General features: G+C 36.4%; 3 protein-coding genes across 4 annotated transcripts in view; 1 reads left to right on the top strand and 2 right to left on the bottom strand.

The window, feature by feature from the left end:
* adam10a (ADAM metallopeptidase domain 10a) overlaps positions 1–2341 on the top strand; it is a 68976-nt gene extending 66635 nt beyond the window's left edge. For both annotated transcript variants that reach the window (XM_084405700.1, XM_084405699.1), the window contains exon 16: positions 11–2341. In XM_084405700.1, coding sequence (XP_084261826.1) covers positions 11–123 — 113 coding nt within the window. In that variant the 3' untranslated portion in view covers positions 124–2341. The remainder of the gene's footprint in view (positions 1–10) is intronic.
* Positions 2342–3513: 1172 nt separating this feature from the next.
* On the bottom strand, positions 3514–10929 carry lipca (lipase, hepatic a). The gene is made up of 9 exons (XM_084405703.1): positions 10688–10929; positions 9000–9178; positions 8638–8817; positions 7175–7295; positions 6778–7017; positions 5470–5712; positions 4983–5097; positions 4075–4293; positions 3514–3754 (listed from the first exon to the last, which is right to left on the bottom strand). Exons 1-9 carry the CDS (start codon positions 10770–10772, stop codon positions 3649–3651), a joined length of 1488 nt encoding a protein of 495 aa, XP_084261829.1. The 5' UTR covers positions 10773–10929; the 3' UTR covers positions 3514–3648.
* A 934-nt stretch (positions 10930–11863) lies between these two features.
* Positions 11864–23039, bottom strand: aqp9b (aquaporin 9b). The gene is made up of 7 exons (XM_084405706.1): positions 22855–23039; positions 21438–21564; positions 16462–16599; positions 16011–16129; positions 14744–14961; positions 13038–13219; positions 11864–12868 (listed from the first exon to the last, which is right to left on the bottom strand). The coding sequence occupies exons 1-6, from the start codon at positions 22954–22956 to the stop codon at positions 13051–13053; spliced, it is 873 nt and encodes a 290-aa protein (XP_084261832.1). The 5' UTR covers positions 22957–23039; the 3' UTR covers positions 11864–12868; positions 13038–13050.
* Between the last annotated feature and the right edge of the window lie 324 nt (positions 23040–23363).

Raw genomic sequence — 23363 nt, 5'->3', positions numbered from 1 at the left:
TATTCTCTAGGCACACTGAGGAGAAATAGACCCCAGCAAACTGCACAGACCCAACCACAGCGCCAGCCACAGCGCCAGCGCAACCAGAGAGAGAACTACCAGATGGGCCAGATGCGCCGCTGAATCGGCCTCCTCATTGCCTTGGTTCTTCCTAGTGCCTACAGTGGGAAACACTTCACTCCAAAGAGTAACCTGAATCAATCAATGAGCCCCAACAACAAACTAAGAAACTGGCAAAAATAAAATGGACTTCTAAGGACTACACTCAAGAAAACAACCGTTTTAAAGAGTAAGAAACCACTGCTCTGGGAGCCAGCAAAGCTTTCGCTGCGTAGCTCAGAGAAAAAAAAAAAAAATCAGAAGCTAGTGATGAGCAAGAGGACAGAATCAATGATTTTTGTTCTCTTTTTTTTTTTCTGCTTTTCCTTTTCTTTCTCACATTATTAAAACCATTGTTCTCTCCACTAAAGTTTCCCCTCTTTTTGCCTTTTTATCTTTTTTATCATCATTTTTTGGAATTGCCACCCTCCTGTGGAGATGAGCATGATGGGAAGTCACAGATTTTTCTGCCAATCATTGTCGACTGAGAGAGACTCCTAAAGACACTCCTTTTCCAATGTGTAATTAAGATGTTTTTAAAATGCAAGCAAAGGACTAAGAAGCTTATATTTCTGAAGCTTTCTCATTTTTTCCTGCGTGCAATTGTACAGAAATCACAAAATACATTGTTGTTTTTTTGGGGTGTTTTTTTTCAGTCGTGTCATTTTCATTCATTTGGATAATTATAATTAAGGATGTTTTAATAGACACTCAGGATATAATAGGAAATAACAGCACAGAGAAGTTTCTATTGGTGGAAGGCCTTTTACCAGATTCACTTTGCTGAAAGCGACATATGCATTTGTGCAAAGCACTTTCACCTGGTTGAGTTTCTTTTTTTCATCCAGCTGTTAACCACTAAAGAACTGCAGATCTTCCTTCCGTGTGGGCGAGGGAGTTAATGAGAGGGAGGATGGTTAAAAACATTGTAATTGTCCTGATCTGTTGAGAGTCACTGTTATTTTATGTTCATCCAGTAACACAATGATCCTTCTGAGACCCAGTGAATGATATTGTTCACAGAAGACAGACTCAAAAATAAAAGCACAACATCAGGAAAGTTTTTTTGTTTTAAATATACATACAATACAAGGTTTTTGTTTTGCGGTAAGATGTTGGAAACAGGAAAGTGTGGACGGTTGCACAAATCTCAGTGGTGTGCATTAGTGAAGGAATGAGATCGAGATGATATGGAGGCTAGATGGAGCCTTTAGAGTGTTTTTACACACCAATCAATATGTATACAAAGAAACTTTTAACAATTTTCAGTCATTGCCTCTATTATAGCCGAATAAGAAAAGATCCAGACTAGCAGCCTATATAATCAATACATATGCCTTGTGTTGCCTATATAGTGTATCTAAATCAGCCCATGCTAATTATTTTCAACAATAACCAACTTTCTTTTCTTTCTTTTTTTCTTCCATTCTCTGTAAATGTGCTTTTGATTTTCTTTTGTGTGTGACTCTTGCAAAGGCAGAGGGTTAGAAATAAGTAATGCTTTACAAATGTCTTTTTCAAAGTTTCTTTCTTTCTTTTTTGTATTTCAACAGACCAGGAATATTTTATCTTCTGTTTGTTTGCTGAATGGGATCCTATTAGTGTGACTGAGAGTCCAATGTTTCTAAAGTCTGTCTTCTCAAATAACCTTGCATCCTTTAAGGGCATGCATTTAAAATATGGATGATTTGCTTGTTTCTTGAAGATGAGAATTCCTGGCTATCAGTCCTCCTTTAGATCTAAATCATCTCATTTCTGTATGTCTCTTTAAATGTTAATGGGAAAGGGGTTTTTAGTGAGCTTGACTTAACTGCTCAGACTGCAATTGGCTTCAAAGTAATACATATTTTCTGTGATATCCTGTGGTAAATGGGTTTGGTTGAATTTGTAAGGGGATTTGGCTTAGATTATTATTTTTATTTTTATTTTTTTAATAAATAATTTTTTGCTTGTCTTGCTTTAAGTTTATAAGAAATGTGCACTGATATGTAAGCATGGTGTGTGGACAGAATATGAAAAACAAGATGGAGAAAATGTCTAATACTACTGTTTGATTTTAATGTCCGCTGTGTTTTATACAGTTTTTTTTTTTTTTGCTTTATTTGTAGTTTTTTTTTTTTTTTTTTTTTTCTTTGCGCTCACTTTTGAAAATTTTTACTAAGTACTTTGCAAAAAGTATTGTGTGACAACATGTAATTTTTGAAGTACTTGAAATGCATTAATAAAATAGCCTTGATCAAAAGCTTCTTATCTGGTAATATATATCCATGTGTTGAAGTAAATAGTATCAATTGCCTGTATGTTCTGCAAATCTAGTTCATGGTTTTTAAATTGCTTTGTTGCGTGTAAAAATATATTTCAAAAGAACAGCTGATGAAGTCTTCAATAAGCCATTATGGTCACACATCTTCCATTCATGTTAAATTTGATCAGTCCAATCGTCACACCTTTTCTCATAAACTGAAAGTTTTGTTGTCAGCTACCCACTCTCATGCTGCTCAACTCATACAATACCATAAAATGAAAAATAAATAATCACTTGCTCTCAAGTTGTTGCAGTTTACAAAGGATGTATATCCAGTCTACTTTTTACTTAATCCAAGGATGGACTGGCTAGAAATTGTACTCCAAATGAGAATAAAAAGTTTTTAAAAAAAACTAATATATCTAAATATTTCAGGATGTGTGATAACTAGAAGCGTCTATGTAATGCCATAGAAATTACCAGAAAGTGGTCCAGTCACACATCTTCCCCATTGTTAGGTCAGTATTTGAACCGGGGTAACTTTTCACTTTAAATAAACAGCTGTACTTTGGTCATGTTTCATCTTGCACCAAAATAAACATGCATGATGCACCTGATGTTACCTCCCTATTTCAGTGTGTTATCATGAGGGGATTTTATTAACAATTCAGTCATATTCAGACGATTGAACACATGTACACCACATTCTTAAACTTTTTTACAGGCTGTTCTACGTTGAAGTTAGCTACAGCACACAAATGCACAGATGAAGTTTGCTTGAAGGTTTAATTAGATCTCATAATGAATGTAGTTGCTGCAGAAATTCATGGCCTTCATATCATTAAAAGAAATAAGATATATAAGATATTCATACATCATAAATTATATGAAATGGCCTGGGACAATGTTCACTCTGGTTTGGGGAGCTACGAGTCAGTCACTCAATCAGAAATCTATATATCCCTATCCCATCCCATAATGAAAGTGTTTGTATGTTCAAGTGCGACAAAATCCCTATAAGGTCTTCTATTCTTGGACACCTCGGATGAACACTCCATTTAAAAAAAAAAAAAAATTTAACGAAACAGGCTATATCAACAGCAAAATGTTAGTCGACATTTGAGGGAGGGATTTTGGACGAGGTGTGGTAGAAGTTAGCACAAACTTCCTTATACACGTTGCTACTCTTTAATCATAAAAACACAAGTTAAAACACTAATATTATATTACAGGAAATCCAGTTTCCCCCGTCCCATAAGTCCTGATGTGAACACACGGGATCGCATGTGTGAGGTGAGTTTGCTTTAGCCGTGCTTCCTCAGTCTCCGCTTCTTTTCACAGCGCACGAACACCTTCTCCTGCGACGGCTCGATATACATGCCGTCATCTGTCTGTGCGCAAAACGATGTTCTGAAGAGAAAGAGGACTGTTATGATGAGCTTCAGCCTGGGTAGCTTTGCTGCTTTGATTTATTCGAAAAAGGACTATTCAACCACTAGAGGTCGCTAAAGTAACTAAACATGAATGCAAATGTTTTGAAAAACTAACATACTGGGGCATTAAAAATGTTAGATCATTAAATGCTGAATCCAAGCTTTTAATCTCTATAGTAAACATCGCTTTTACCTCAGAATGTGTGGGCGCGCAGTTTATCACTTGTCAATCTAACAGCTTTTAACACCATATGTGTTACTGTTGGCTAAGTGTGATCTGTCTCCTCCTACACTTACTTCCTCTGGGTCTCTCCAGATTTCACTGTAATCTTCCCCACAGTGAGCTGTGGTCCTCTGCTACCTTTGCCCCAAGGTATCATGGTCTTAACTGTGCTCCACATGTTTGCCCACACAGGGCTTCCCTCCCATGTGAAGCGCATTATCATCAGGTCACCTATATCAGTATCCAGAGTGACGAGGAACGTAAAGGTCTTGTTACCTGAAATCTCCTCAACTCTGAAAAAGATGGAGGAACAATTAAGGAGAGTGATTGTTTCATTCGGTTCTTGGATTCCTCTGATAAACAAGCTCAGTCAGTCACTGTATATTAGCCTGCATGAGAGTGACTGTGTGTGCACGCTCTTGTTCGAGATGCTATTTTAGTCCATTGCATTTCTGTTCTCTGTTTCATGTTCCCAGCAGCACACATGTATTTCACTCATCCATGCGAAATGAGTTATTCTGATGAGTGCTCTCTGTATGCTATGAAGACTAAATTGAGCAGTTCACCGTGAAGCGGAGCACGTTACTTTGAGCTTTTAGAGCCCAGAACATGAAACATTAATGATGTTTTTCATCCCAGATGTCATCATTCAGTCTTTTATTAAGGGATCTTTAGCTTACTGTTCAATCGGGAGCTTCTGCCACTCTCACATTAATTTGAGCTCTTACTTATGAAACAACAATAGTTATAAACTGTACTTGTGAATTTAATGGTATTATTTATTTGTTCATATATTCTTGTATTTATCCCTCCACTAGGGATTCTTTTTTCATATAGGCTATATAAGATGGTGGTTAATATCAAATGCATCCATGTGGTGAGAAAGTCATTACAAAGCTCTTTAAATTGATGCTCACTAACAATTTACTGAGATGATGTTATTTTAATATTCTGTTCATGTCAATGTAAATTGCACACTTACAGTGTTATGGGTAAATGTTCACTTTCTCCCAGTGTCCCGGTTAGAGAGACTGTGAGGGTGGGGTCGATCTTATCAATTTGGTTGATGAACTGGATCCTGAACTGATAGTGGAACACTGATGGGGAAGGAAAGTGATGGTAGATTAGCACTGATCATATTTTTCCAAAAACAACTGGAAAACAAGTAAACACTTTTTTAAATCAGTAACTTTGTCTTGTTTCTTGTTTTTTAGTAAAATGGCTAAACATCCTTGAAAAAAGAGCAACTTACAAAGACTAAACAAGATAATACTTATTTTTGGAGAAAAATACTGTTCTATAAATAGTTTTCGTGTGTGTGTGTGATTAAATATAATCCAACATTTTGCTTTTAAAATAATTTGTAAAATGTATTGGGGAGAGCAGTTTAACAGCTAGAGACCATCTTGTTTACATAACAGTAGAAAGTGACTGTTACACGGTTTTGTTAAGTGTGATAGCTCACTCACATTTGTACGGCATGTGTGAACGGGTTTTGAGGAACAATCTCTTGCTTGTGCCGGTGTGAACTTTCTTGATGTCATAACCCAAAGTGTTACAGCGGTTCTTTCGGCAGTCCAGACAGTAGCCCTTATCGAAGGCTGTGTTGTCGCTGCACTTGTAGGCCATAATCTGCTTGTCTTTGTTCAACAGGGAGTCAATGAAGAGATGCACAGCGCGCTCATGGGCGCACTTCACTGTCTGCTCAAATCCTGAAGTTAGATGGACACAACATGAGACTTTTGCGCTAATAAACAGTAATTAATCATAAATCCACTCAGACTTTTAGCATATCATTCTCAGTTGTGTGTGTGATCTGCTGTGTCTAGATTTAATACAGTGCACTGTGGTGAGTTGGCAGTGATGCAAATACTCTGGTGCATTGTGATGCTACAAACTTTAGTTCAAAAGTTTAGGGTCTGTAAATGTTTGTGTTTTGATAGATTTTAGAAATTTTATTCAGCAAGGATGCATTCAATTGATCAAAAATGGCTGTAAAGACACTTGTAATGTTACAAAAGATTTTATTTTTTCAAATAAATGCTGTTCTCTTGAACCTTATATTCATCAAAGAATCTACAAAATATTAAGCAGCACAACTATTTTCATCATTAATAATTATAGGAAATGTTTCTTGAGCACCAAATCAGTATATTAGAATGATTTCTGAAGGATCATGTGACACTGAAGACATGAGTAATGATGCTGAAAATTCAGTCACAGGAATAAATTACATTTTAAAATAGAAAACAGTCATTTTAAATGTAATAATATTTTCACTATTTCTGTTTTTACTGTATTTTTGATCAAATAAATGCAGGTTGGGTAAGCATAAGAGACTTCTTTTCAAAAAACGATCTGTCCCCAGTTCCTTTTTACAGTTACAGTTGTCCCACCCTTGTCCATTAGTGCAGTGTGCCTGTCAGAGTCATGGACTCATCAGTTTGTAGTTGTTAAAATGAAGGATTTCAGGCCTGTCTGCCTTTCTGCTTCAGTTTTTCCCATATAGGGATATTTAATTGCCTGGAGGCATGTCTCAGTGGGAGAGCAGAACCAAAGAGGGATTTGGAATAATTAAGTTGTGAGGATGACAGCTGCTTTTATGTGTCTATACCTTTCATCTGGAAAGCTGTCTTTAGTAGTTAGCCATTCTCATAGTGTCATTAATGGGATGTTTTGAATGTATCTCATCCTAATCTGACATTCATTTGAGGATGAACCTGCCCCTTTCTCTCTCTGTCCATCCATCCAGCCATTCATCCATCCAAGCATCTCACCCATAATCCCGTACTGGGCTAAATGTGCATAAATGTTTTGCACATGCAGCTGGCACCCTGGTTGAATTATTCCTCCATTGGGGTAGAAGTCTAAGTGGGCAACAGGCTGTTTGATGCCCACACTGAGTCCCATGCGCTGTTGGGTAAATGTATGGATGGCATCCACAAACCTAGCATCCTCAGGTGAGAGTCTGTCAGTATGAGACATTCCCTCAAACAATGGACCTGCAGGATCCAAACCTAAACACAAACAAGACTAACTTTAAATATATTACCATTAACCAGGAAATAAAGTTTTTGTCATGTTCAAAGTGTTTGCTGAGAATAAGGATCTTAGATTTAAAGTCTTTTTTTTGTTTATATGTATTAACACCATTTATTGACAATAATATCTCACCAGTAATTCTTCCCAAGGTTTTCCCAGACACAGCTAGGTTACTTCCAGCAAATCCAGATATATGAGCGCCAAGGCTGTAGCCAATCAAATGCACTTTTCCCAAAGGAAATTGTTTGAAATCCTGTTATGGATACTCACAGATTAATGTCAAGTAGTAAACGTGTTTTCAAGAATTTTTGCAGCTGGTAAACGAAGCTGTGTACAATATTGTATAAAAGATTAGGGTCCGTTTTTTAAGAAATGAATTGTTTTATTCCGCAAGGACGCGTTAGATGGATCAAAAGTGACAGTAAAGATTTCTATTTCAAAGCAGTGCTGTTCTTTTGCACATTCTATCCACCAAAGAATCCTGAAAAAAACGTATCACGGTTTCCACAACAATATTAAGCAGCACAACTGTTTTCAATAAATATAATACCGGTACTTAGAAATACTTCTTGAGCACCAAATCAGCATATTAGAATTATTTCTGAAGGATCATGAGACTGGAGTAATGATGCTGAAAATTCAGCATTTACCATAACAGGAGTAAATGACACTTTAAAATATATTCAAATGTTCAAATACACTGTAAAAATGAATACGCTATATCTACTCAATAAAATTATGGCAACAGATTAGTTTCTTGCAGTACTGCAGTATGCAGTACAAGGACAGTGCTGCTATAATTAATGAAGTAAACCTAACTCAGAAATTGGCCTCTATATGAGTTCAATGAATCAGGTCAAATGATTGTGAAATAACGATTATGTTAAAACACAACCAACACCATCAGTGTTCACCATCACTTCTATTTGTTCATCTGGCTGTTATAACTCAGGTACAGCAGCCAAACAAAATCTAAAGTTAATGATGTAAGGGTCAAGAGCCCAACTAAAACAAACACTGATCACCATAATGGTGACTTAAATTACGGTTTTCTCCTTCAGTGATTCTGCTTGTTAACATCAGGTGTCTTCAATGTTGGCAATAAAAAATAAAGAGTTCTTAATTCATCTTTGACGTCTGTCTGTTATTCAGATATTTTTGTTTAAAAAAAAAATGTTGTAAATTTTACTCATTTTAATTTGATGAATTATTACTCAATTCTAATTTGTTAAATTTAATTAATAATATTGCTTGTAATCTGTTGCCACAATTTTATTGAGTAGATATAGTGTATTCATTTTTACAGTGTATGTTATCATTTTCAATTAAAATAATATTTCACAGTATTACTGTTTTTACAGTATTTTTGATACTGTATCAAAATATCAGCATAAGAGATCTTAATAATAAAATACATAAAAATAAAACTCACCGACCCCAAACCTTTGAACGGTAGTGTATATATATACCCTTCTGCCTAAACATCCTACTGAAAGTCCTCCAGGTTCATGATGTAAGGACGGTTGTATGTATTCCTTGTTAAGTTTCTGCAGCCATAACTGTAAAGACATTTGTATTCCCAAACTAACTCTTACCTCTAGCCACCTCAGCAGATGGGCAATGTCCTGTCCCACTATGCGTGTGTTCTGAGCTGCTATAGGATAGTGCTGGTGTGCCAGATTCAGCCAATCTGCGATCACCACATTGATGCTTCCCTCTGAGCTCTTTAGTGCTGATGCCAACCTGGAAATCCAGTTCTCCATCATTCCGTCCACCTACGGCACAGGGGGGAGGAGATGATTTTTGATGAACTGTTGCTCTCCAGTTTTGTTTGTAAGTACATTTTGTATCAGACGTTAAATAACTGCTGTTTGCAATGCATGCCAAGGTCTTTGTGACCTTTGGTACATTTGAACAATTGATCTGTTTTTCTATTAAATCAATGAACTCAACATACCGACCAGCCATGAATGATGATAGCCAGAGGATGGCTGCTATTGAAACCACAAGCGTCCAGTGTGCGAGGCTGGAAGAGCTCAACTGTGCACATGTCATCTATGTATTCCCCATCAGTGTAAAGCCTGAAGACTGATTTAGGTTCATAGAGCATCTTCATTCTCTCTCCAGGCTCAGTGTCTGTTAGCATGATCATACACAAACTGAAAGTCTCAGACAGTTCATCACTGTGGTGCCCATGTTGTAAAAGGGTGAAGTTACATCATTGTAGGTTGTACAATAGTTCTGGAATATTTGTGTTTGTGCATAAACAGCAATGCAATAACCTTGCTTATGTTACAAGTGAAAATTAGAGATACGCATGTTTATATCCCATAGTTCCAGGTGAACTTTGAGCTTGAGTCAAGACAAAATAAATGTTTACCCACCACTCTTGCTGATTAAATGAGCATGTTGGATATGGTGGTGGTTGAGGAGAGATGCCCTGATATGATTGTAAAGCGCTTTGGGTGTACATATGAAAGCGTTATATAAATGCTTCATTCATTCATTCATTCATTCATTCATTCATTCAATGACGGTAACACTTTACAATAATGTCTTTTTTTAACATTTTTTAACATTAGTTAATGGATTGACTAACATGAACTAACCATTAGTAAATATTGAAATTAATAATAAATGTGCAGTTCATTAGTTCATGTTAACTAAAACTAATGTTAACAAAACCTTATTGTAAAGTGTTACTGATATTACACATTTTTATGAAATGTCAGAGCATCCACCAAAAAAAAAAAAAAAAAAACACACTGCATTGAAATATGCATTATTTACACAGCTAATATGAAGTGACACTTCAAATGAAGTTTCAACTTCCCATTCCCATTCTGATTCAGCTTAATTTACAGTGATGCAGTTTTTGCATATGAAAAATGTGCATGTTCAGCAAGGCCATGTGCAAATGTCAAGGTAATTATGTTTTTCTTTCATTTTTGAGCCTTTTCAGCTTCGATTTACAAACAGTCTAGGAAATGATTTCTCTGTGATTTCATAAGTAGTTTTTTAGATATACTACAAGCTTTTATCCCTTTAGATCAGTAGGGATTAAATCGGACATACAACTGATGCTGACTATCACTACAAATCCAATCCTCCTTGATATATGACTTTTTTCCAAAGAGCATCAGTTGCACATTCTGCTTATTTCCACACATACTGGACTTTTTCTCTCCGCTTAATATTGACTAGAAGTCCTGGTGTTTTTGTTGTTTCCATTTAGATTTAGTTTCTGCAAGCATATTTCCACTAAGCTTCACTGAATGCCACATTCTGCATAACATTGTTACATCATACATGTATAGTGCATGTTACTATAAAATGCTTCATTGTTGGAAAGTTACTTAGAAGATCATTTTAAAGTGATAAATCACCCATAAATTTATGTTCTGTCTTCAGTTACTCATCAATATGTTGTATGCGTGTGCCATGCATTGCATGTGGTCCAAAACATCATTGGACTAACAAAAATCATTGTGTGTATAAAAAAAAATCTTGAAAGTATCTTATTGTAATGCTCTGTAGAAATAAGAAAATCATACAGGTCTGGAACAACATGAGGGTGAGTGAATGACAGAATTATTTTTTTTTTTTAAGGAGAACTATAGAACTATAAGCATAATTCACCCTCACCTGCTCTGTTACCCCGAAATTTCCTTCCATCGGTCAGCTGTGAGATGATCAGACAGAAGGACACGATTTTAATAAGAGTCTTCATGTTCAGGCCACTTCAGGAGCCCACACAGATAATCCAAATATTTCGTGCCTCTCTTTTTCTCAGGCAAGAAAGGAGAGCACTGAAGTAGGTGATAGTCCATTAAAACTGTCTGAGCCTGAGGGGAGGGATCAGTAAATATTCAAATGGACCTGAGCCCAGAGGAATAGTTACTCTGTTTGGCCTTTTGTAGTTTGCAGCCAAATGTTAGCCTGATTGGCTGCATGTTGTTACACAAGAAGCCACGATTGGTGAAAAAGTGTACCCATTGCTGATAACATGACTACTCAAATACCATGACATCATTCAGAAAAGAGGGATGTCCAGTGATAATTTAACTCACTACATGGTAATTTGTACTTTTGTCAGTTTAACATTCTCCTGACTATAAGTAACGTTGCAAGGACATGTCAACTTTTTGTACTGTTACCCAGCCTATAATAGTCTACTAATAGGCCTACTCTAATGAGAGTTAGTTGACATTATCTATCTATCTATCTATCTATCTATCTATCTATCTATCTATCTATCTATCTATCTATCTATCTATCTATCTATCTATCTATCTATCTATCTATCTATCTATCTATCCTCCAACAAACTTTCAGAACTTATTGCTCACTGACAAGCACAATGTAGCTAATGTTTTAGTTTTATGAAGATGCTGTTATTCACTGTTATAGAATCTGAGGGCATTTGAGTAAACTGGACAGAGGTCATCGTTCACCTAGTACCCTTGCTTTTCCTGACTAAGTCAGGAAATCAGTCAAGACTGGTGCACATTACAGTAAAATGCCAATAGTCTTCCCAACCATAATGATGTTGTTGATGATTTTCTAAATTATAATCAACTTAAAAAAAAATTTTTTTAGAAAAAATGTTTCTCTAAGCAATTTAATTCACAATTGTAACATTTGTGCATATTTGCAAAGGCCATTATCATTATCTAAGAAGGTAAATTAGTTTAGATGTGTCTATCTTAGGGAAGGACTAAACAGACTGTGACGCAATACTGTAGAATACAGACACATTGTATCTAGGAATATAATGGTTGCTGTAGTCTAAATCCTCATTCACAGGAAAACAGACATGAGTTATGTATAACAGTATGTTTATTTTATGTCAGGTCTACATTAGCAGAATGACAGTACATGTCTTTAACATTTTCAATGTGGTAATTATTCTCCAAATTTTTCATTTATGACAGAGTAAAAAGTAAAAAAATAATAATCTGAAACTGAAATTGAAATAACACAATAAAAGACAAAAAAATATAATATGATGTCTTTGAATTGTACAAACAACTGCTATTAATTCAAGTGCCAAGAAATAAATTACTAAGTTCATTTTTAAAAAGAGAAAAAACATATTAAACATTTTTTTTTTCCCATAAACATTAGCTACCTACTAAAGCTCTGACTGATGCATTAAAAATTTCACATTAAGCTTTTGTATGCCTGAAATGTGAACATGTCTGAATGTGGTATTATACACAATACTGCTCCTTTCTTCTAAAAATGATTTTCTTCTACATTTAACACACTGTAGCATAAATACACATTTATTTCTTCTTAAGCTTATATTTAATAGTTCATCGCTTTTTTAGCATGCATTGCGACATTTATCCTGTTACCTCATGCATGTTACCTTATCAGCAGTTATGCATGCAGTTAGTTCATATGTCGTACTGATTCGTCCGGACTTTTCATCTTTGAGTAAACAGAGTGGACAGTAAAGTACCCTCTTCCTTCGTTTTAGTGAGAGAAAAAAACATGTATCTGCTGTTATAGGGTTGTAAGATCTCTGTGAAAGTTAAGAAGAAGACAAATAGTTGTAGGATTGGACAAAGGAATGAAGGACATTATGGATACAACAATCCTTGAGTAGTTCAACTCTCTCGCTGAGTCTGTACAAGCTGCTGAGAAACCAGTTGGAAATCATGATTATCTCTAAATGCAATGAACCTGCAATCTTTTACTGGCAGTGGTGTGACACTTGTTGATGGTGAAGAAACTGCGGATGCTTTCCACAAAATACCTGATTGTTTCTATTTGCTCCATGTTGATGGTGCTCTTTGAACATTCTCTATAGTTCTACTTCTGTGAAAAACATGAAAATAACTAGAATTAACACTTGCTGTCTTTCATAGCTGCTTGGTTTAATGAGTGTGCTTTGGCAAAAGACTCAGAAAAGAGATCTTGAGGAAAAGACAGAGAAGAAAAGAGAGTTTCTTGCTTGATGTCTATGGTGAAGGAAAAGATACCATACTTTCCCTCTCTGTTCAGTTGACGGTGTTTAATTCATATTTGTCTTTGACGCTGTTGTCATCTTCAAGGTTCTTCTCAGGTTCAGGATGGTGCAGCTCAATCATTAGGAAGTAGATCCCTGCCCCAACCACACCTCCCACCATCGGCCCGGCCACTGGAACCCACCACCAGCCATTTCCAGCACTGAACACACACATGGTTTGATATTTTGCATTTAATGCAATAACATTCAGACATAAATGATTTAAGTAACCAAATATTGCACAAATTGTCCAAATACTTTTTGTGGCCACTGTATATAATTTATATAGGTGTCATTTTGCATATTGGTGATTCATATCTTCTAATGTTTAAAATATTAATGGGATAAAACATTATTTGGGACGTATGCATTTCTTTGAATTTCATTCCATTTGAATTCTACATCAGTTGTAAATTACAACTGTAATTAAGGTTAAAGTAGACTTGATTAGGAATGTGCCTGGCCCTGTACATTACTGGTGTATCTGAAGTGTTGTTCTGTGGTCAGACTGAAGGATGATGTCAACACTGTTTTGGTGTCTAGTCTTGCTGCACAGACACTAATGCATTCATAGTAATCTGTGCTTAGTGTGTCACTCCAATGCTCCCTGTCTGCAGCACTCTTTCCCTCCCTCAATCCCTTGATCCTTTTATAGGCTACTGAGAAAACAAATGCTCTGTGTCCTTCAACCTGCTCTACAAACAAGTTGGCGAAGGTAACTGTAAACAAATGCATAGCCACTGCATACAGACACTTTGCTGGACGGAAGCAATATAGTGTACAATATAGTGTTTAAAAATGTACACACCAGAGCCTTTTGCACTCAGGTTACCCGTAATCTGTCTTTGAGTTGGAAGACAAATTAAGCAGACAGATCAAGCACTTCCTCACGTAGTCAACTGATATGTGATTAGCTCTCCGTGGACGTCACCCTGTGCTTGTAGTTGTAAAGGGCTGAATAACAAAATATACAGAAATATTTGACAGCTGAATGACCAATCAGACTAATCAGTAAATTTCAAGAGATTTGCATGAATGAGTTAAGGGCTATAGTGTTTTGGAGACTTTTCACTTCTGTTTATCCACCTCTATTGCATATGTTAGACAATTATTTTATACATTTCCTCATTCTTTACTCAATCCTGTGCATAAAATCAGCCTCTTATTGCTGATGAAGAGCAGCAACAGAAACTCTCTCTCTCTGTGACAATGACCTACATAACTACGATTACTAAAAGCAGAGTTATAGTGAAAGACGATAATTTTTTTCCCCTTTAATAGGAAAAGTTAGAGGAATAAAATACATCCTGTCTTTGGTTGTGCCACTCAGAATATTTATGCAAGGAGACTGCCTCACGTACATTTTTAAAATTGCTTCAATATGCAGGAGATACACAAGTGCATTAAAAAATTCATTTGCTCTGTCAGAAGAATGGTGATAGGCCTTTGCACTTAAAGTCTATTTGGAGTTTCTAAAGGTACCCTGGTGGGAGGTGTGCCTCTGTTTCTCACACGCTGAATCTTGTGTCACAAGGTAACACTTCTAGGTGTATTGTGTTTTAGTCCACACCCATATACAAATTTCCCTATTATATGTATTATTAATAATACATAAGGGAAGAAGTGGAAAATCCAACCAAACAATAACAAAAAGAATATGTTGATGCAGCAAAGGTTTTCTGTACCTGAACACTTCTAAGCCCCATCCTGCTACAGCAGTGAAAAGCCGTGGTCCCAAGTCTCTGGCAGGGTTGATCGGATAGCCGCAGTTCAGCGCCATGGACACTCCGATAGCCAGGATGCTCAGACCAATAACCAGAGGCTCCATCCCTTTAGGTGCTCCGATATTTTTCTTATCTACTATGGCTAAAATACAGAGGACCAGGGCAGCTGTGCCAATCACCTGTGTAAACAGAGACTAATGATTAGCAAAACATTCTTGCCTGTTTTATCTCAAAGGAAAAAATAAAAAAAGTAACTAAAAGGAAATAAGTTCACATTGTGAGTTTCATTCAGGGTTAGTTTTTTTGGTAAAAAGTTCTCCACCAGTTATTTCTATGCTTATGATTTATATTTACTGTTCTTTCCTTTTAAAGGGATGGTTCGGAGTAAAATCAACCTAGGGTCCTTTGCACCATGACATCGAGCCAAACACCCCCCAAGAAGCATTTTTTCCCTTGGTCGAACATTATTAAAGTTAGAGCTTATTTAGAGATATCAGCCGAATGGCTTAGTGCAGGCGCTAATGGATCCAAGGTTGTATCTCGTAAATTACCCCACTAATAATGCCCAGAATGCTACCGCTAACCCGGACGTCGAGGTCACTTCCGTTATTTGGGAAAATCCCGTAAAAGTCCTGGCCGAAAGCGATGCATAAGGATGTAGTGTAACGACTAATTAATATTTTTTCCGAAGTGTTGACAACTTAGTGTTAACTAATAATTGTTGCAAACTGGTACTACCAACAAAATATTAGTGCATTCCTGGAACTGGGCATCGTTACACTACATCCTAATGCATCGCTTTCTGCCAGGACTTTTACGTGCTTTTCCCAAATCACGGAAGTGACCTCGATGTCCGGGTTAGCGGTAGCATGAGCATTAGGCAAGTGTTATTTAAATAAACTCCTGATGTACTTACAAACTTAACAATGCCTCATTTTATGAGTACAGAACCTATTTGTACTACTGTAGAAGTTTGGTATCATTCTGGGCATTATTAGTGGGGCAATTTATTTACGAGACACAACCTTGGATCCATTAGCGCCTGCACTAAGCCATTCGGCTGATATCTCTAAATAAGCTCTAACTTTAATAATGTTCGACCAAGGGGAAAAAAGGCTTCTGGGGGGGTGTTTGGCTCGAGGTTACACCATTTTAACACCATTTGACTGTATAATAACCAGTGAGATCATTTGATATTTTGAATAATGAATTACTGTGTTACACTCACCTGATCAACAAATCCATTTAACAATGAGAGATCTTCATGTGGATATGAAGCAAAGATACCTGCTGTGGCATTTTGACCAGTAACACGCAGATGTCCATCAGAGAAATTGGCAAAGGCACCTATGGACAAGAGAATTTTTTTAAGGTATTTTATGCTGAAAAATGCAAATGAGTTGCTGCAAAGGATATATTTCAACATCTAACAGCTTTTCAACTATAATATTTTAGAAATGAATTAATAGGAAGTAATTTGACGACTATTCAGAGTAAGTGTAGCCTACTCTCAAATGTTAAATCGTATGTCTAATGTCTAATCTAAATCTATCAAAGGTCAAAACAAGCCAGACCATTTAGTTTGAGTTGTGTGTGTCTAATATATGGATGTATGTAAGTATACTTTAGCAGACTGCCATAGAAGAGGAGTCAATAACAGAAGTGCACTGAAAACTTACCATAGTACAGACCATACACAGCACAAGACCCGGCAAAGGCACCAAGAAATTGAGCTGCCACATAGACAGGAAATTTCTTTATTGGGAGTTTCCCCACGACAACCATAGCCAGAGAAACAGCTGGGTTCACATGTCCACCTGCAATAAGATGCAATAATTGAGAGACTGCAAATCTTTGATGACAGCTAATTATTTGTATTGGTTTTAGTGGTCCACTATTTTATGGTAATTTTGTATTGATTGAGGTTTGTATAAAAGCATGCTGAGTTTTTTGTGGTAAAGATTATTGTCTAATACAATCAAAGGGATACACTGCGTCATTCATTTCAAACTCACAGTTATTTGATTTCTCTCACTGCTAGGTATATGCTCTCACTTCCCCCCCTCTTAATCCAGAGAGTTCCTCATAAACACTGTCTACAAAAACTAGTCGAGGAAATCAATGGGAATTGGGTCTGACATAATCTGGTTGAGTGTTCTGACATCACAGCAGGGCTTAGGAGTAACTCTGCTTTGACATAAGAGCGCTCAGGCCTGTAGAACTGTCTGTGACCCCACCGTACACACCGCTTCAGCTCTCATGCCAGCAAAACAGAATGGAAAACACTGGCCTTTCCTGACCCACGTGAGCTTGAACTGATTTCTCAATCGATTGGTAGCTGATTTAATGTAAAAACGCAGCGAATCAGGACCTTGTCTGGTTTGTTCATTTTTCTTGATTTCAGTGTTGTCCCATTATATTCATTAAGCAGAAATCCAATATTGTTGTTTGGGTCTTTCGAACTTCATCATCACATTGAAGAGAGCAGAATCTAAAAAGCAACATTACATGTTACACAGTAATACGTAAATCATTTTTTGTTAAATACCAGAATTAAACTTTTTTCATTCACAAGAATTATTACATTACAGAAATATATTTCCATTATGTACGTCACGTAGAGTGAGTTAAAGGCTTAATAATGATGGGCCAGTGCCTACACCTGACTTCACCCTGGGACATATGCTCCAGAAAAGCTCATTAGTTCAATACTGTAGTCATCATCACAGCGTGTAAGATTATCACATTCACAGTCATGTGGGCTGCTGGGCAAACCAACTTATTCATGCACAAATGCACACTTTAAACTGCAGAACTCGGGCTATATTTAACATTGCATGCATATAGATTTATATATTGCTCACTGTACACAGTGAGAAGCGAGATCCGCTGGCAGCATATGATGAGGAACAGATCTGAAGCTCATGACTTGTCACCCCTGATAATTCAGTTGCAAGCATCACCAAAATAACACATGCACAATTGCACAATTCTAGAAGCCACAACTGACGGATAAACCACAGGGTCTTATGCCCCTCAACATATCTCCTGTGCACAACCCGACCTGCAACACAACCCTTTCCTCAAGGCAACATCATTATCCTTTTAATTATTATTGTTGTTGTTAATAATAATTACAAATGAATACTACTAATAATAATAGCATTTTTTCTTTGTAGCTTTCCTTGATGTCGTCTTCTATGTGTAATTGCAATAAAAACAATATTTATTAATATGTATTAAAAATGCTAACATGAATTAAAGGACAATTTATTATTATTGTTATATTTATTATCCAATGCTATTATTTGATGTAATAATTGTTTTTTTAAGATGACTTCAACTGTTCATAGTGCTGGTTTGTGTTTACCGTACAGCGACGTACGATGAAGAATTCAACTAGCTAGACTGTTTCTGAAAAGCACTGAAATACTCTACCTCTACATCTTAGACTGGCTCCTTCGTTAGGTTATTTTGAACAAAACCTGAAATTACATTTACATGAATTAGCATTTGGTTCAGTAGGCTAATTGGCAAGAGGCTCTTAACAGATGTTGTTAGTCACTGTTTGTTAGAAAGTACAGTTTCTTTGTGTAATTTTACTGTGTGATTGTACAGCACATTGGTTAACATTATGTTGTTTTAATTGTGCTTTATAAATAAACAAACAAACAAACAAACAAACAAACAAAAATGTTGCTTTATTTCCAGAATCAATCATAGACTCCTTCTTACACACTAAGAGTAGATTGGAACACAGTTGTATTGCTACTTTTTATGTCAAATAACTCAAATCTCTTGACAAACTACAAGATGTAAATGACATTTGTATATATTCTAAATAAAAGATAGAGATTGTACTGAATGCCAGCTTGCTTATTTTGCTCAAGATAAGGACTTCGCTTTGGCTCAATTCTCATATGAGACTTTTTTTTTCTCAAACAATACGTTTTAGCTCTCTGAACAATTAGTTTCTTGTTCACATCAGACTTGAATTTGGAATACAATAGGAATCACAATCTTATCACTCATCCAATCAAGTTTGGAAACTATATACTGTATATATATATGTGACAGCACAATCACCACCATTTTTGAACATGCGGGAACACCCTGAACAGCAGCAGCTACATTAGTACTGTATAAATAAATTTTTGTAGAAAAGTTTTACATGTAAACTGAAAATTCTTGTCATGGAAGAGCAATAGAAAGATATATAAGATATGCACTTGTATGTGTTAGAGAGAGACATAATAGAGTGTTCTAAAAATGAACAAGCAACTGAAAATGTTAAGTTTACATGTAACACATTTCTGCAAAAATAAATGTACTGTATAAATACAAATGTTCATTTTCTTTTTGTGTACTGCATTATTGATTTTTCCCAGTCAATTATTACCTACTCTCAGAATCTGTATTTACACAGACAAAACTGACATTTTGCATAGCATAGAAAGCAGTTAGTGTCAATAATAAAGTAGGAAAACAAATTAATTTTTTTAAATTTCCATAGTGAAAAAAACATCTAAACATTCTGACCAGTGTGCATCACACGATGACAATGGTTTTTTTTTTTGGTGCCATTGGCCAATTTATTGACACAATAACTAGGTTTTGAAGCATGAATTAAATGTTTTGGCTGAGTTACTACATTTTGCAGACATGCAACAGAGTTGTGATGTTCCAGCAAACGGTTGTGACAATTGCACTTACAGTTTCACAAGTTCACACTTACAAAAAAGAGTACATGATATGCGTATTTGGCGTGCTGTCCGAGGAGAGGGCTCCGGGCTAAGTATTTGGCCCAAACCCAGAGTACTCCCCCCGTATTCCCAGCCAAGAGTGAGGAGTCGGGGTGGTGGAGGGATGCTGAGAAACTGTTGAGGAACGTAGGTGAGTCGACTGCGTATATATACTGTATATAGGCCTCCTCTCATGCTGATGTAGACATGATAATTGCTGATGAAATGTTGATTGGATAGATCATCTGAACGTGCTCCTCCCAAACTTTGTTAATGAAACATGATTTAGAGCAGTGGTTCTCAAACCTGTCCTGGCGTACCCCCAACACTGCACGTTTTCTTTGTCGCCCTAATCAAACACACCTGATTCAACTCATCAGCTCATTATAACATGGGTGAATGAGCTGATGAGTTGAATCAGGTGTGTTTTATTAGGGAGACAAAGAAAACGTGCAGTGTTGGGGGTACGCCAGGACAGGTTTGAGAACCACTGATTTAGAGAATGTTAAAACTGTTTTGAAAAAGGTGCCAAAGTGTTGAGAAAAACTGTAAGTCCGCATGTCATGCAAACAAGAAACTGTGCTTCTAACCGCAGGTCAAGAGCCGTAGTTTCGGGAAACACAGACTCATTGAACTATGCTGATAACGACGGAACATGTGACCATAGTTGGCTAACGATGCTAAATGATATATCTCCCGAAGGTTTTGGAGAGAGAGAGAGTGGTTTGCATCTCAAGATCTCTTGGGTTTCTTCTACATACAATATATGAATGCGCAACACATGAACATAGGACATGCTTTAAGATACTACTCATTCGAAAATGAGATTATCTGGAGTCTATTCACCTGAGAGCAATTGTGGTTAGTCTAAGTGGATCAGTGTAGTCAATTATTGCCAATAATGTTTTTCCACTTTGTCTTATTGTGTAAATGTGCTCTTATTTATGTTTTGTTGTTGTTGCTTCTCATTTAAAGGAAATGATAAAAGAAATTCCTGGAATCCTCAGCATTATTGTAACAGATTATAATAAAAGCTTCACCTCACCATAATCCTTGAGGAATTCACTTAATGAAGGCCAGGCATACGTTTCCAATCTGGTATATCAAACCGGACACACGCCTCTGCTTGACACTAAGCCTTATGCAAGTTTTAAGAACATGTAATTGAGCCATCATCTCCTCCTCCCCCCTGTCCATCACTACAGTATTTTTTTGAGGACCCCCCCCCCCCCCCCCCCATCCCCATGACAGAGAAACCGAGCGTCTCAAATACAAAAAGCACAAGGTTTTCCTCCTCTATTAAATTGTTCATTAATCCTAAAATTTGTATGGAAGCACAAGTCTGTTATGCACTGAAGCAAATCCACCCTTCACTCTCTTTCTCTTTGGCTTTGGGTCAAAGGTCAAGATGGAATACTCAGCATGGGGCATATTTGATCCAGCTGTCTAAGACTTATTACTGCATGAAATGATTTTTCTGCCTCACGAGCCATTTTACTCCTTTGACCAGTAGGTTTAATAGAATAAACCGTATATGTGGTATCGGTTATAGTATGTATATATTACATTTTTACATATTGTAGTGTTGCATATGGCGAATAGGTGAGTACATCGCATGTTTGTTGAGCATGTCCAAAGATCACAAACAACTGTGAAAAACAGCCCTGATGGATAGCTAAATATGACCTTTGAAATGAAAAGATGCTTTGAACTCGGCTGTCCCAGCGCCTTTTCTCAATCAACTGAACATGTATATTGGAATAATTTCAACAATTTAATTGCAAAGTTCCATTAAATTTGTGTATTATTTTTGATAGAAGACTATTTAGGTAACTGACTGCAAGGTGAATTGAAGTTTATGCAGTGTATACGTTATCTTCTATACTTCTCCATTCGCCAGTGTGACGAGTTACCTGAAACGCCTCCTGCCATGTACACAGCCAGCATCACCCCTAGAGTAAAGCCAAAGTGGATGGTCAGATCTTCTCCAAGTGCGCCTCTGCTCAGGACTTTTTGGGCCACTGAACCACAACCGAACAGCTGTAAACAGGAAATGGGCAGAGAGAAGACAATTTAGGAAGACAATTAGTGGAAAAAGCTACCGCCATGCAGATAGGAAAAGCACTCTCTTGTTGTGGAGCACTTATTCAAAACTAATTAGTAAAGCAGCATGTTTGAAAGCTCAGTCCATTATGGTCAGGGCGGCACCCCAAAGCAACTAAATCTGTCATGATTAATCAAAATCTTTTCACTTAATTAACACCAGTAGAACACAAAAGTCTGTGTATTTCAATATCTAGAAAAAATAAAAAAAATAAAAAAAATAATATATATACAGTATATATATATAGGCTATATTATAAGTAAATGAAGATTTATGATATTACTCATCAAAGCATCAGGTAGTCATTTTTGTAGTAAAATGTATTTCTCTTTAAAGTAATACTGCATGGGGCATGTTGTTAGTCTATATGAGATAAGTTGTCAAACCTGACATGACAAAATTTCAACAGTTAAACAATTATGAAACGCAAACACACACCAGTTCACAAAACTGCAAAATGTAAAAGTACAATACGAACAAATAAATGTATAACATTTATTAAACGTGACAGCTTGTAACAGCATCTGACTTTATGAATAATACATTTGTCCTGAGAATAGTTCAACTTCAGTAAAAAAAAAAAACAAAAAAAAAACCTTTATAATATATAGCAATAATAATAATCCTATTATTATTGGAACTTTATTTTGGGAAACAGAATTGCTAAAAATATTTTTGCCACAAATTGTCAACTTTGAAAGGGTTTTGAATGAGGCGCTTAAAAACGAACATACAAAACCACTGCCAGAGAAAATTTGTGTTTGTCTACTCTAATTGAACTTTTTACACAAATCCTTTTACAGTAGTTACTGAGATCAACTTAAACCATAGCCGTATCCTATTAAATAGCCATTAGAATGGATCAGTAAGAAACATAAAATAAGAAGACACTAAATGCTAGTTTACAACACTCAAGGGTTTTGCATTTAGTGCAAATCATTTAGTCTAAAATGTTATGTTTACACATATAGCTGCTATAACCATACTAATAATGGGGTTTATATGTTAAGAGCTTCTTTAAATTGAAAGAATATCAACCTCAACACCCCCTATACGACAAGAATGAAATAAGTTGACAGACTGATTTATTATTAAACAAAAAATGGACACAAAACAGTCCATTGCACTTGAAATATTAATCATAATTCTGATGCATTTACTGTAATCAAACTGTGTTGTTAATCTCAGTTTACAAGTTCTGAAGTTCTGACAGGCAAAAGACTTACTATTAATACGAATGTCCCCAGTAATTCTGCCAGAAACTCTCTTATGATGTCCCGCCTCAGCATGCATTTGCCCCTCAGTTTTCTCATGTTTTCGAGCTCCATAGTTTCCCCGCCAGTGAGATGTGATGTCCGGACAGACAGTTGAAGAGCTGAGCCCGCTGGAGTTTGAGTGTCTTAGGCTTTAACCATTTCCCCGCCCCTCCTCCTGCTACTTAGATGTCATTAAACACACTGACATGACAGGTTGGTGGTTCCTCTTTGCTCTCACTCTATCCATCCTCTTCGTGCTGAGACAAATACGAGTTCGATCAACTAGAAAATATCATTACGTAGCTTATTTGTTCAACTATCGTTTGCGAACTCAACGCTAAAAGAGACGAGTTCTCAGAGAAATCAGTAGACTGACGTTCAATTAATTTTTGTTTACGAGGTGTAAAAAAAGAAAAAAAGAGAAGATTTTTAATTAGAATTATTAACAGAAGTTGGAGTTAACCGAGTAAGCTAATACA

The sequence above is a fragment of the Rutilus rutilus genome (genome assembly GCF_951802725.1).
Source record: "Rutilus rutilus genome assembly, chromosome: 3".
NCBI lineage: Eukaryota > Metazoa > Chordata > Actinopteri > Cypriniformes > Leuciscidae > Rutilus > Rutilus rutilus.
Note: the sequence above shows the minus strand (reverse complement) of the source record. Positions and strands in the feature narration are given on the sequence as shown.